The 13,396-nt window shown below is 53.5% G+C and overlaps 4 protein-coding genes across 4 annotated transcripts; 3 read left to right on the forward strand and 1 right to left on the reverse strand.

Moving 5' to 3' along the window:
- Positions 1 to 978: 978 nt before the first annotated feature.
- On the forward strand, positions 979 to 3,175 carry UGD4 (UDP-glucose 6-dehydrogenase 4; the record flags this gene model as incomplete). The annotated part of the gene is made up of 3 exons (XM_014690165.1): positions 979 to 1,105; positions 1,309 to 1,784; positions 1,898 to 3,175. 3 exons carry the CDS (start codon positions 979 to 981, stop codon positions 3,173 to 3,175), a joined length of 1,881 nt encoding a protein of 626 aa, XP_014545651.1.
- Positions 3,176 to 4,566: 1,391 nt separating this feature from the next.
- Positions 4,567 to 4,902, forward strand: G6M90_00g074160 (uncharacterized protein; the record flags this gene model as incomplete). Its single annotated transcript, XM_014690164.1, has 1 exon — positions 4,567 to 4,902. One exon carries the CDS (start codon positions 4,567 to 4,569, stop codon positions 4,900 to 4,902), a length of 336 nt encoding a protein of 111 aa, XP_014545650.1.
- Positions 4,903 to 5,886: 984 nt separating this feature from the next.
- G6M90_00g074170 (uncharacterized protein) lies at positions 5,887 to 8,290 on the reverse strand (the record flags this gene model as incomplete). Its single annotated transcript, XM_014690163.1, has 2 exons — positions 5,887 to 7,137; positions 7,190 to 8,290. 2 exons carry the CDS (start codon positions 8,288 to 8,290, stop codon positions 5,887 to 5,889), a joined length of 2,352 nt encoding a protein of 783 aa, XP_014545649.1.
- Positions 8,291 to 10,140: 1,850 nt separating this feature from the next.
- On the forward strand, positions 10,141 to 11,784 carry G6M90_00g074180 (uncharacterized protein; the record flags this gene model as incomplete). The annotated part of the gene is made up of 5 exons (XM_066130995.1): positions 10,141 to 10,302; positions 10,364 to 10,733; positions 10,820 to 11,166; positions 11,228 to 11,689; positions 11,749 to 11,784. 5 exons carry the CDS (start codon positions 10,141 to 10,143, stop codon positions 11,782 to 11,784), a joined length of 1,377 nt encoding a protein of 458 aa, XP_065987084.1.
- Between the last annotated feature and the right edge of the window lie 1,612 nt (positions 11,785 to 13,396).

A 13,396-nucleotide genomic window follows, 5' to 3' on the forward strand; every position in this document is an offset into this window, starting at 1 on the left:
CGTGGGATGCCCAGCATGGGGTCCTATGTGAGAGTGTCAATGTAACGGCTGGGCCACGACATTTTAGAGCCAATGCCCAAGTCTACCAGCAACAATCAGATTGTGCCCGTTGACGGCGTCGTGGCGGGACGTTTGCGCTACTCCGATGAATGAATGTCTGGTACTACATAAAGTAAAGTAGCTCTTGGAAGTTCAGCTCGTCGTAAACATGTCCAGCCTGGTACTTAAGTACTTAAGTAGTTACTTCGTACTCTGACTCCATACTCGGTACCCCGTATGTTATGTACTTGGTACTTGAGCACCCTGGTACTCGTAGTCGATTGCTTGATTGCATGCTTGATTGCTTGGCTTAGATGCCCCGGGGGTGTGGACACGCGGGCGGCGTGCTCAAGTGGATGGCGCGGCCTTGGCGGACGCTTGCACACTGGAGACTGGATGGATACTGGATACTTCACACAGCAGTTGACTTCAAAAGAGCACCAGACTCCAGACGGCAAGCACATTGGGCGCTGCTCCCGGCGCCGTGGACAACAGAAGTGGACAACAGAAGCACTTGAGCCTTTGACTTCTTGATTGCCCCCTTTTACTTTTGGCAACCTCCCAAAAACCCGTCTGCTGCTTCCGAATCTTCTTTTTCCCTCCTTCATTTCATGTGTGTGTGAGACCAAACATCACGGCCGTTGGCACACATCCATTCGTTACCCTGCGTTCCTGTTTGCTCAGCCTGGATCCTCTACTGAATCATCAGAGTCCTGCCCTTCTGCGCTGCGCTGCGCTGCCGCGTCCGTTCGCATCCAACAAAGACCTAACCAAGGCGGCACCCGTCCCGAGTTCGGAGACAGACAGAGACACAGACGCAGACACTCACTGACTCCTCCATCACTCGCTGAGGGACCAGGACCAGTCCATCCACTTGCGCTGAAGCGAGATATTTGCGTACAGGTCGCCTCGTCGTGTCGCCGTGTCGCCGTGGCCGTCATGCACGAAGCTGTTGTCGATTCCGTCAAGAAACTCGGCCTCAATGGCTCCTCGGAGCACACTAATGGTGTGATTAAGGATGGCTTCAAAGTACGCACCATATGCTGTGTCGGTGCCGGCTATGTTGGTATGTTTTGTGGCCCCGTAAAGCGCCCCAGATCATAGATTCCATGTTGTTAGTCGGCAAGACTCGACGCATCCATCCCACCTCGTCATGGACATTCAACAAACTCCTCGCCCCCCGCCCCCTTCTGCATTTGCATGACGCACCCCATTGCGGCTCAATCCAGACTTGTTGCTGACCATTTGGCCGTCCTCGGTATTTGTTAGGTGGTCCCACCGCTGCTGTTATTGCCTTCCAGAACCCGCACATCAAGGTGACGGTTGTTGATCGAGATGAGCTTCGTATTCGCCGCTGGAACTCGCGCCACCCTCCCATATACGAGCCTGGCCTGCACGACATTGTCCGTGTCGCTCGCGATGGTTCGCGCGATTTCACCTTCGCCAACGAGAGTGCTTCTGAGAGCGAGCTGACCTCTGCCCAAGAGGGCGACATCTCGGTGCCCAGCCGGCCCACCAATCTTTTCTTTACCACGGATGTGGCCAAGAGCATTGGCGAGGCCGACATGGTTCTTGTTGCTGTTAATACCCCGACAAAGGACCGTGGTGTTGGCGCCGGAAGCGCAACCGACATGACGGCTTTCGAGGCCGTCACTGCCGTTGTTGCGCAGTACGCCAGGGAGGGTGCTATCATTGTCGAAAAGAGCACGGTGCCCTGCCGGACGGCTCAGCTCGTTGCCGATACTGTACGTTAATTATAAGCCCATGTGTATTTCCCATTACTTGGGCATTGACGTGTTCAATGTCAATTCGCAAGGCTCCCTTGGTGTTATTACTCTGGCTAACATGCCGTTTACAGCTTTCCATGCACCGCCCCGGTGTCCACTTCGAAATCTTATCCAATCCCGAATTCTTGGCTGCAGGTACCGCCGTCAACGATTTGCTCTACCCAGATCGTATCTTGATTGGATCTGCACCGACCCCTTCAGGCAAGAAAGCTGCCGAAGCCCTTGTCGAAGTGTACGCTGCCTGGGTTCCCCGGGACCGTATCCTCACGACCAACGTCTGGTCATCTGAGCTGGCCAAGCTCGTTGCCAATTCAATGCTGGCTCAGCGCATTTCCAGTATCAATTCCATTTCGGCTGTTTGCGAGCAAACTGGTGCCGATGTTGACGAAGTCGCTCGCGCCGTCGGTGTTGACCCTCGAATTGGCAATAAGTTCCTGATGGCTGGTATCGGTTTCGGCGGGAGTTGCTTCAAGAAGGACGTCCTGAACCTTGTCTACTTGGCTGATACCATGGGTCTTCCGGAAGTTGGCGAGTACTGGAGGCAGGTCGTCAAGATGAATGACTATGCGCGAGACCGATTCACGAACCGGGTCATCAAGTGTCTGAACAACACTCTTGTAGGGAAAAAGGTTGCTATTTTGGGATACGCCTTCAAGAAGAACACCTCTGACACGCGAGAGGCCCCTGCCCTGGAAATGATCAAGACCCTGCTCGAGGAGCGTCCTAGAGAAATTGCCGTCTTTGATCCGTGCTGCAACCCACTCGTCATCAAGGAGGAAATCAAGACGCTTCTTGGAGATGTCGCCGCAGGCAACAATATCTCCGTCTACGGCAATGCTTACGACGCTTGCAGCGGTGCTACCGCAGTAGTCATCGCTACAGAATTCGATGAGTTCAGGAACCAGCCGGCTCCTAAGCCATCTCCAACCCCTGTTGTCCAAGAGGCCGCCCCCAAGATGATTGGTCGCAAGCCCAACCCGAAGTCAGATCCCCGGCCGTTCGAGAGACCAGTCCCTACGGAGAATGACTTGTTGGCGCTGCACAAGTATCTTGTCCAGCGGCCAAGCGAGACTTCAGACGACCCGCTGGGCAGATTCAACATTGAGCCTTCATGTGCCGACGACTGCCCCGACTGCATTCAGGAGAGGCAAAGCAAGAAGACCGGCCATGCCACTGGCATGGGCAGCGCCGAGGAGTACAAGGCCAAGGAACGGATTGACTGGGTCCGCATTGCCGACGCCATGGCCAAGCCCCGGTGGGTGTTTGATGGTCGTGGTGTGATTGACTCGAGAGAAATGGTGAAGCTTGGCGTAAGGGTAGAGAGCGTGGGCCGTCAGCACCGATTCTAATGTGTGGAGTTTGACTGGGAGTTGCGGTTTCGTATGGGAAGGCATTGAGGTTATAGGAGTTGAACATTTTTTTTTCTTCTTCTCTTTATTCTTTTATCGGCTGTTACAACGGCCGGCTGTTAACATTCTACGCGGCAAAGTGGTGGCGCTCTGGCTATGCCTCCCAAGGATGGGTGCCAAGGCCACCTTGCCAATTACCACTGTTTTATTAGGGCATAACCCCGGGGGAACATTACAGGTGTTTATAAAAGGGAACGTGCAGTCGTTTCTTTTGTTTTCAGATCAAGATATGGTAGAAGGATACAACTGGAGAAGGTCTGATAGGCCATGGGGAATCCCTGAACTGCATTCGGAGAGAATTGACTCGTGAGGGATAGATAGGACTGCTATATAGCATGGCGGACTGCGCTTTGATGCATTATTTGTAAATATATGCATCTCTCCGGGTCAGAGTTTGTCCGTGTAGAGTCTGACCAATGCTTTCTGATAGACGATGGACAGTGTCTTCGTGTTGCCGATGACAAAGACGGCCACCTATAGCCTCCATCTGGTACAAATTACGGGTTCCAAAGCGAGAGAAACGATGGCAAGACTGAAGCAAGAGATGAGGCGCACATGACGTGACAGTCGTAGATTCCTAGTCTCACGCGGCTGGATCACCACCACCGGGAAGGCAGCAACCAAAGATTCAAGCCGGCAAACTAGACGACCCCTTGGTATCAAAGGCATGAGTTTTGTTTGAGACCTTGGCGGAAGCGCCGGGTAATCCCCCATCGCGCTCTTACGCGGCTAGTGTGTAAGCGGCAGCAAGTCTACACACCAGCCGACGACGGCATTGTGGAAGACAGGCGTGTTTCAGCGGCGGAATTGCCCACGGCGGTGTTGGGTCATCAAAGTGGCGTTTCGAATGCAGGTCATCGTGTAACACAGGGAACGGAGCCAGCAAGCCTGGTGCTGTGCGTGTTTAAAGTATTCTTCTCACCGGCCATGTGAGTTATCGGGACGGTGCGGGGTGTTGTGTTTTTTTTGCGATTTTATATGGCGACTGGCTGCGATCTATTACAATTTGGGGGGGCAGTCTCGACTCTTGGGTGGTTGTTGGGCCCCTGCCGACGTTGGGTGCTTGTTACGGAGGCAATACTTCCGGATTCGAACAACTGCTGCGCGGCCATTGGGCCCAGGGCGTGTCAGCGGTGCTTAAGCGAACCCCGGTGCCGTCAGATTCTTGTTCCGCCGGGCGGAGATGCGCGGACCTGCGGCGCCGCGAAATTGCCTGCGCTTGCCGCTGCACCCTGCCACGAGTTTATCCATGTCCGGGCCGTGCAGCCAATCTTCGGGTATGTACTCCGTGCGCCGGGCTCAGCTGGACGGCCGCGCGTGTGTATTATCCAATGTATGTCTTTAACCTCGTGTATTCATGGCTTGGCCGTGATCCGCCCCCGTCGGCCAATTCTCACGTCACGTCGCACCAGCGCAAAATCCACAAACGCACGAGTCGCAATGCACCGGACCTCATGCGCGCCGGAGCCACGGGCCTCGTCGGCTCGTCCGTCCTCAGCCGCAAGCCCGTGCCCGTGACACACAATACACAGAGCCCACACATCAACATCATCATCCACCCCGACTTTGAGAGGTACGACGCGCTCGCCGCCGCTGTCGGCGTCCCGGCTATTCGCCTCATTGCAAGATTGCCCACTTGCCTACAGAGCATCTCGGCGGTTTCATGACGCACATGGCCGTGGGCAGTCTCGGCGACAAGTTGCAGGGCGCGGGTGTCTTCAAGCCAAGTCCTTCTTGAATCATTGACAACGTGGGGTTTACGAGCATCGTGGGTCCATGAGCGGCCGGTGGTCCTGGTCGTGAGGGGGGCATTCTGCCAGGAACTGTACTGTGTTAAAAAAAATGGCATTTTCAGAATCGAGTTTGGCGAAACCTTGCGCGGGCATTTGGGAAGCGGACGAGGCTACAAAGATAGGGCAGGACAACCAACCGTCTTGATGAGGAAATGTCGGCGTCTGTTGAATTAGACTTGCATCTTTTAAATAAACGTGCTGGAATGCATCCATCGTGTAGACCAACAATGTCGTGTCTTTTATTAGAGCCACCTGCACGAGCTTGTTGTACCAACGGCAGCGCACCAGTTGATGCGCTTTTTGCTGGGACAACAGGTCGCCAGGCCTATCAAGGAGGTCAAGGAGGTCAAGGCGGCCGGCGCCGGATGACGGAACAGACGCGGCCCTATCAGTGATACTATCATCCATGCGCATAAACAAACATCTCTGCAAACACCGAGCCACCAGCTGCTCCAAGGGCGCCAGGGGGTTTGTCGCCGCGTTCCCCGGCCGCGCCTGGGACGTCGGCTGTAAGCGGGATTGCGAGTGTCCCGGTGCTGAAAACTGCCGTTGCCATGGAACTCTTTTTGTCTAGGCATCATGTTCATGTTAGTTACAAGGAATTTGAATACATCGGAGTATGGCCGTGCATCCAGGCTCTGTGGACATGTGCAACGATTATTTGCTGGTCGCAACTCAAAGTTGAGACTATCTTGTCGCTAAAATGCCCGTGGTAAAGACGGCTGTTCGCACGCATCCCATGTATATGCCTATGGAATGTTTGAGCCGAACATTTAAAAAAATCCCACCTATGTATGGCATTCCACCACCCGAAAGAAAACATTGTTCGTACCCCTTTCAACGCCGGTGATCCAAGTATTAAGCCCCAAACGCCTCGCTTACCGTCTCTCCCTCGTCAGGTGTCACGGCCATTTCCAACAGCTCGTGAGCTGCCTCCACAACCTCGCCTTCAATGCCAGCCTCAATTACCAAATCCTCTTCTGCAAATGCCAGACGGCCCAACGCCAGGAGATATCGCTGACTGCCGCCATGAGACATGGACAGCTTTTGACTAACGTCCACGACATTGGCAGTGCTAGTATTCGTGACCAGTCTGTGTATGAGAAGAACACTCTGCGAAATGATGCGATACAGGTCCGCCGATGCGGTGGACTCTGGCAGTTTTAGAGACTCCTTCAGAGAGTCTGGAAGGGGCAGAAGGATGCTAGGTGGGATCGGCTGATCGTATAACCCGTCAATGGCAGCGCTTAGACATGCAACAAGTCGAGGAATGGCATTCTCATGAATACCCAACTGTAGAGCTCCAAAAGATGACAATGAGAAGGCTATTAGAGTCCGCAGTGCTGCCAGTCTGATCGACCTTCTCTGTTTCTGAGTCGTGGAGCCGCGAGGCTGTTCAGTCAATTTGGCAGAAACGCGCTCGATGATTGCTCTTGCAATGACAGGCGGCTCTGCATCACCGCTGACAGGCCCGATGGATGTGGGCAATACAGACGTGGAAAGCAGTTCGAGCATACCTATTACATCGCCCGGCCTCTGCCTCGGAGTCAGGAGTAATAGAACCATGTCAAGGGACATCAACTTCCAGAACCCGACCGACGTGTACTCAAAACCATTGTCTGTTTCGGTTGGCGTCATTGAGCACGATAGCGCCGACGTATACAAGAGGCCCAACAGCCGTTTGGTGTCAATGTGCTCTTCCAAAAACCCGTACTCCGCGCTAGTAGACAGATGGCTATCTGGGAGTCGTCGTCTCAAATCAGCCAGAGCAAAAATGGTGGATTGCGCGACAGGTACCAGACTGGGTACGATCAAAGGCGCCACCGACGTTGTGTGAAGGTCAAACGTGAAGGAGATGAGAGACACGAGATATTTGATAGGTTCCCAAAATTGCTCCTCTACACACCGTGTCCAAAGAGACACAATATGCTCAGCAAAGTCAACAAGAAGCTGCATGGGGCGGTAGGGGTTTCCCATCAAGGGCAGCTTCTCAAAAATCATTGAAGCAAACGAAGTGGCTGGATCGGAGGGGAATGTGAACCGAGATAACGTATCAAACGTCGGAGGTTGTTGATGAAATGAACCGTGGTCTAGCACAAGTTGAAGAAACTACATAGGGCAAATTAGTCTCGAGCCTCACATTGACGACACACAAACCTACTTCGAATGGCGCCGCCGGGGCTGCCACCGTGATCGGGGGCGAAGGCTTTGAATCATGTTTGCTGTTGTCGCCCATAACGACGTCCTCGGTGGACGTTTCGAGAGCAGCGATGGGGCTGTCCATGATCGGGCGCTTCCTTTTACCTTTGCTGGGCGTACGCTCGCCGACGTTAGCAGCGACGGAACCAGTCTTGCCTCGTCCTTGACCCTTACTCGGGCTTGCGGCAATGTCCATTTCATCAAAGCCATCCGCGATCCCCCACGACTTGGCAGCCTTTTTCGGCGTGGTGTTGAATCCACCACCAATGTCCTTCCTCCTTGCTCGATCATTAACTTCTCGCATGTCTCGTTGCAAGAACTGTAGTTCAGTATTGGCACTCTTCTCGGCTGCCACGGCTGCCTCCACAATCCTGGCTTGCTTTTCCAGTTGCTCAGCATTGAGCTTCTTGAGCCGTGCCACCTGGGAATCGTAGTCATGCTGTGCCTTGCCGGCATTTGCGCGAATAATAGAGGCCTCGCCACGGGCTGAATGCAGCTCGGATTCAAGTGCACGCACTCGCTGTTGAAGAGCGGATACAATGTCCCCGGCCTGGCCAGCGTGAGGAGTTTGGGGTGCGGGAAGGCGACTTGGTGGCAGCGCCGGCCGAGCATACTGGCTGGCCTGTGTCGGAGGCTGTGGTTGGAACAATTGAGAGCCAGAGAAGCCTCTGGCCTTTGGCGGCGGATGAAGAGACGCTGCGCCAGAAGCGGACCGCGAGGGCGGGTCTACAGCCGGATTCCATCGTGGATTCGGCACAGGAGGTATCGGTCGACGCGAAGCTTGTGAGCCGGCATGTGCAGGTTGGTGATGATGCTGCCGCGAATTGGAATTGTTGATGACTGGTCGGCCAATGGGAACACCGACGTGATTAGTAACTTCGGTATTGTCCAAGTCGTCGTCTTCCTCCTCCCAGCCATAGTCAGAAAGCTTCTGCGGTGGATCCCGGGAAAGTGATGGCTCTATCTGAGCCTGGGTGAGCTGGATGGCATTTCGTTCGAGTTCTTGGAAGGCATTATCGGTGAGATCATCGAAGCCGCCATCGGAAAACTCGTCGGCATCCATGGTCTCCGTAGACGCGACGGCGCGACGACTTCATTGCCCCTACAAGCGATGCGATGTACGGAGTACAAGCTTGATGTGAATGAAGGCAGACAATGCAAGTAGTACACGCAAGCCGGGTATGGGTCGACATGGATGTTGGTAGAAAATCGCCAACTCATCGCGTAGTCACGTTTTTTTATATTGGAGACGCATATGCCTCAAGTGGCTAAGGTCTGGGCGAGTCAAGTGTGGCTTGAACGGCAACTAATAGTACTAACTAGTACTCCGTACGGAGTAGTACTACCACAGACGTTGCTAGTGTGGGTTGGGGGACGAAGCTGAGTGGCCAATGGCCCAGTGTCCAGACTCCAGAACGGCAACATATCGTGCGCAACTTGCCAAGCAGCACGTGCCGTCCATCAGAGGCCGTTTGCGCACTTGGAAGCTGGTAACAGCTGCTTGTGACGACGGTCTGCGAAATATTGGACCGAGGAGTCCAAGGACAAGACCCACAGTGTTGGGCATTGATGAAGACAACAGACTGTATATCAAGGATAGATGGAAGGAACCGACCATGAACCTTCCTAGGTAGGTACTCCGTACGTACAGTCGATTCTGCAGTGTCGACCCAGATTGAAAAGCTCAAGCAGACTAATTGAACGCCGGACTTTGATCTTTTAGATTCGTCAGGCTTTGTGGCTGCAGCCCACCCCTGACGCGCACGCTGATGCCGAATCTTCTTGTGATTGTGTTGTACGGAGTAGTACTACAATGAATGCATGCGAGCAATTGTTAACTCCGTCAAGTCCGCTGGAGCCATGTTTGTGCACCACGCATAAAGCCGGCACCCAAGTACTTGCTTGGTAGGTGACGTCAACGGGAGAATAGACCACGACGGAAACAGCTTGTTGGCGGCGGCCAGTCACGATCCTCGGCCAGCCGCCACAAGTGGCCACACCGTCTGGTTGAGGGTGGAAGCCGTCTGGGGACATTAGACCTCCAATGTTGAGAGCGGCCGCCGGGGAAACATTGAAATCCAGTCAATTGATGCGGAAGGGGAAAATTCAGGCAGGCCCACTCTTAGCCTAAAAGAAAACAATTGAAGAGTCTCAGACTGGCCTTCAATCTGGTTCTTCCGCCCCCAGATCGCCCAACCACGCTTCATGCATCCAAGCACTGGTTAGGGCCAGCCTAATGCCTAATAAGCCTAAGCCCATTAACTTACCCGCCACGTCCGCACACCACCCACCACCGACAGAGCGACGGGACACGGAGCACGGGAGCACGGGGGACGGCTGAAGTCAGGGAACGCACAAGGCACACAATCAATTGCCTAGGCAAGTGCAAGTGCCAGTCAGCATTCAAGGTTAGGTCGCGCTGGTTCCATGTTCTGCCGCTCCGCATCGTCATCAACCCCAAACGGTCCAACAATCCAACCAGACATTCTTCAAAACCACCAGTCTCCGCCATCACGGACAACCACTCTCTCTGTCTGCAGTTGACCCCTCCCCCCGACTGCACATCTCTGCTGGCCTGGCGACTCCTTGGCAGCCCGTGCCTGGACATTGCCTCTTTTCCCCGCCAGTAAAGCTTCAGCTCCGTGCTGCAAGCTTTGTCGCGGCTGTACGGCGCATCCCTATCCTTTGCGTCTTCCGCTTTTCCCTCTCTCTTCAAGCCGTGACCTTCCGGACGAGCCGCGACAACCACGCCACACAACCACCGTCCCCCAGACCTCAGCCGTGCCACGTCGTCCTTTCGAGTGCTGCTACACGTACTCGACAATATAAATCGACAGCACAGCGACGACACGGACACGCCTGTTTTCCCTCGCCTCGAGCCCTGATTCCCACTTTCTGCTCACAGCTTCAACCATGGGCAGATCAAAGCGAGGGGTTAGGTTCCCCCACAGCAACGGCCAGGCCAACGGCTCCGAGGGTCGCCGTTCTAGCTTCAGCGATGCCAGCGAGGATGGGAGTGGTTCTCCCACGCGGACCAGAAAGGTCCAGGCAATGCAGCTTCCTCCCGTCGAAGAGGTTGGCCACCCCCAAGTTGACTTGCAGTTGATGATGGATGCTGACCATGCCTGACTTCTAGAAACCTCCCACCCCTGAGGAAGAATATCAGAAGAAAAAGGCCAATTTCATCACTCGCACCTTCTGGACTCTTTGCATGCTAGGCGCCTTCTTTACCGCCCTTTTCATGGGCCACATCTACATCATCATCATCGTCACCATGGTTCAGATTGTTTCCTTCAAGGAGGTCATAGCCATTGCAAATGTTCCGAGCCGAGCCCGATCCCTTCGATCTACCAAGAGTCTCAACTGGTACTGGTTGGCTACCACCATGTATTTTCTTTACGGCGAAAGCGTCATATACTACTTCAAGCACATTGTCTTGGTTGATAAGGTCCTGCTACCGCTTGCCACCCACCATCGCTTCATCAGCTTCATCCTCTATGTTTTCGGTAGGTTGAGCCTCTCTTTCTTGAAGACTCTGCGTTTCTTCTGGTCTTTCTGGTCTCCCCTCAAGAGAAGCTAACCATCAGAGCAGGCTTCGTCTTCTTCGTCGCATCGCTCCAAGCCGGACACTACAAGTTCCAATTTACCAACTTTGCATGGACGCACATGGCCCTGTACCTCATCGTCGTTCAGGCCCATTTCGTCATGAACAATGTGTTCGAGGGCATGATCTGGTTCTTCTTGCCTGCCGCCCTCGTCATTACCAACGACATCTTTGCCTACATTTGCGGCATTGCCTTTGGTCGCACTCAACTCATCAAATTGTCGCCCAAGAAGACTGTGGAAGGATTTGTTGGTGCTTGGATTGCCACTGTTCTCTTTGGCATGGTCCTCGTGAACCTGATGGTCCGATCCAAGTACTTTATCTGCCCCGTCAATGTAAGAGGACGCGCACCTTGGTTTATCGCAGCGTCGAGCTTCCGCTAACATTTATACGTAGGACCTCGGCGCCACCATCTTCACCGGCCTTCAATGCGATCCGAATCCCGTTTTCATACCTCGCACGTACCATATGCCCCAGTTGTTCTTTTTGCCGCCAAGCTTTACAAATATCTCCTTCACGTTTGCTCCCATGCAGCTTCACGCTCTCGTCTTGGCATCATTTGCCTCTCTCATCGCTCCGTTCGGAGGCTTCTTTGCTTCTGGACTGAAGCGTAGCTTCAAAATTAAGGATTTCGGTGACTCGATTCCAGGACATGGCGGCATGACGGATCGCATGGACTGTCAGTTCATCATGGGGTTTTTCGCGTACATGTACTACCACACCTTCATCTCTCTCCACAAGGTCAACGTCGGAACGGTTCTTGAGACTGCCATTACGAGCTTGAGCCCGGAAGAGCAAATCGATCTGGTCAAGAGCATGTCGCGGTACCTGGGCAACCAGGGTGTCGTGTCCGAAAAGGTAAGCTTATCATGTTGTGTAGCGCAAAGCGGAGAACCAAAGCTGACAGGCGGATGCAGTTCCTTGAATGCGTTGAGCGAACAATCAGCAGCTAAACGAATTCTACCTTTTTCGCTGTTCTCTTTCCGTGTCTTGTACCCTTCAGCCATGGCGATTTTATACGCCTCCGCCTTGTCCCATGTTTCCTGTCGTGTAGCAAATTCACTTTTAACAAAAGCAAGGGGATGCGAATTATTTTGTTTCCTTTCCCTTTTTCAACTTGTGCCAGCGCGCCAATGTAAGCAAGTAATTACAAGGCACGTGGCGTAGGCTTGGGGAAAACATCGGGCTATTCTTTCATCAGCCCTGGGAAATGGTTGTAGATGCAGGGGCAACAACATATCAGGTATAATGGGGCTCAAGTATTGGATGGACTGGCCGGGGTAAGATGGGATGAGATGGGATGGGATGATATAGCGGAGTATCAAGATCCATAGCTTGTCCATGTAGGGCTTTCGGAACCGAAATCATGACAACGGTTATTACTATGTATATTTGAATGGTAGTATATGCAAGAGTGCGTGAGGTGCAGGAACCCAAGTCGGCGAGTCCGGAGTTACTGCCATGGAGATTGCGAGGGTCGACAGCGTGCTTGTCTTGGATATTACAGGGTTTCGAATCTAAAGATTACTACCAGGTCGTTTGATTCGGGCCGTCCAAGCCTATTACTGCGTATATCAAGTACTGCATACATACTCCGTGCTTCAGTGCCCAACCTACCAAGAGCTAGGTACTTAAAAAGGCAGGTCATCATCAAGTCTGCGACGCCAGCGAGGAGCTATTCGCCTTTAATTTCAACCCTCGTCCCAAGCTCCGCGCGTCCCAAAGTTAAAAGTCCCACTCGGAACGGCGACCGGCTGTCGGCGGCCAAGGCCAGGCAGGCAGCCTTGGGGGCAATAATTAGACTCGGTGCAGCTTTTTCCTTGGGCGCCCTATTATGCCGTGCCTGGGACGGCATTTCTCAATACGGCATTGTACCGATACCAATGCTAGCACTTTGCGGGAAGCAGATGGATCAACAAGGTGAGCGGCGCATGCTCAACCAAGCCAAGCAGAATCGGCGCAAATGACATGACATTGCATCGCATGACAGGGGTGGGAGCCATCGAACAAGCATTTTTAAGATGAGTATTGCGGTGCAATATGGTACAATACAGTTCCACATGTGCTTCTGGAACAAGACGGGTCGACGGGCGCTCCGTAGTAGTACTAGTAGTAGTCTTTGTATGTGTGTACTGTACTATTTCGGGCAAGATTGTAATACGTAGTATGTACAATGTTATTACGAGGTGCTCCGTAGGAAATCATGCCCAAGTACCACCCCTGCTTGTCGCGTGGCACACGAGAGCGGAGCTGGGCGGCGTCACGGCTGGCTTGCAGGAGTTGGCCGATCTATGAGGGTCAAATGGCCTCTTGGTCAATGACAGCAAACGCTTGTAGGTGGGAGGATCGGTCTACTTTTTTTCGAGGGCCGCGGCTATGGGCCAGGTCGCGGTTGTTGTGTCGGGGAGTTTTGCCTCAAGGGGAAAGGTATTTGCTGACATGTCGCGGGCAGAGCTGACCGAAGAGGAGGGAGGGAGGGAGGGATGGGGCTGGCTGGCTTTTGTTGGTTGTCATTGAGAGTTGAGTGTGTGTATGGATGCATGTAGAATGGTAATAGATGTGTGT

Source organism: Metarhizium brunneum, chromosome 4 (assembly GCF_013426205.1).
Source record: "Metarhizium brunneum chromosome 4, complete sequence".
Taxonomy (NCBI): Eukaryota; Fungi; Ascomycota; class Sordariomycetes; order Hypocreales; family Clavicipitaceae; genus Metarhizium; species Metarhizium brunneum.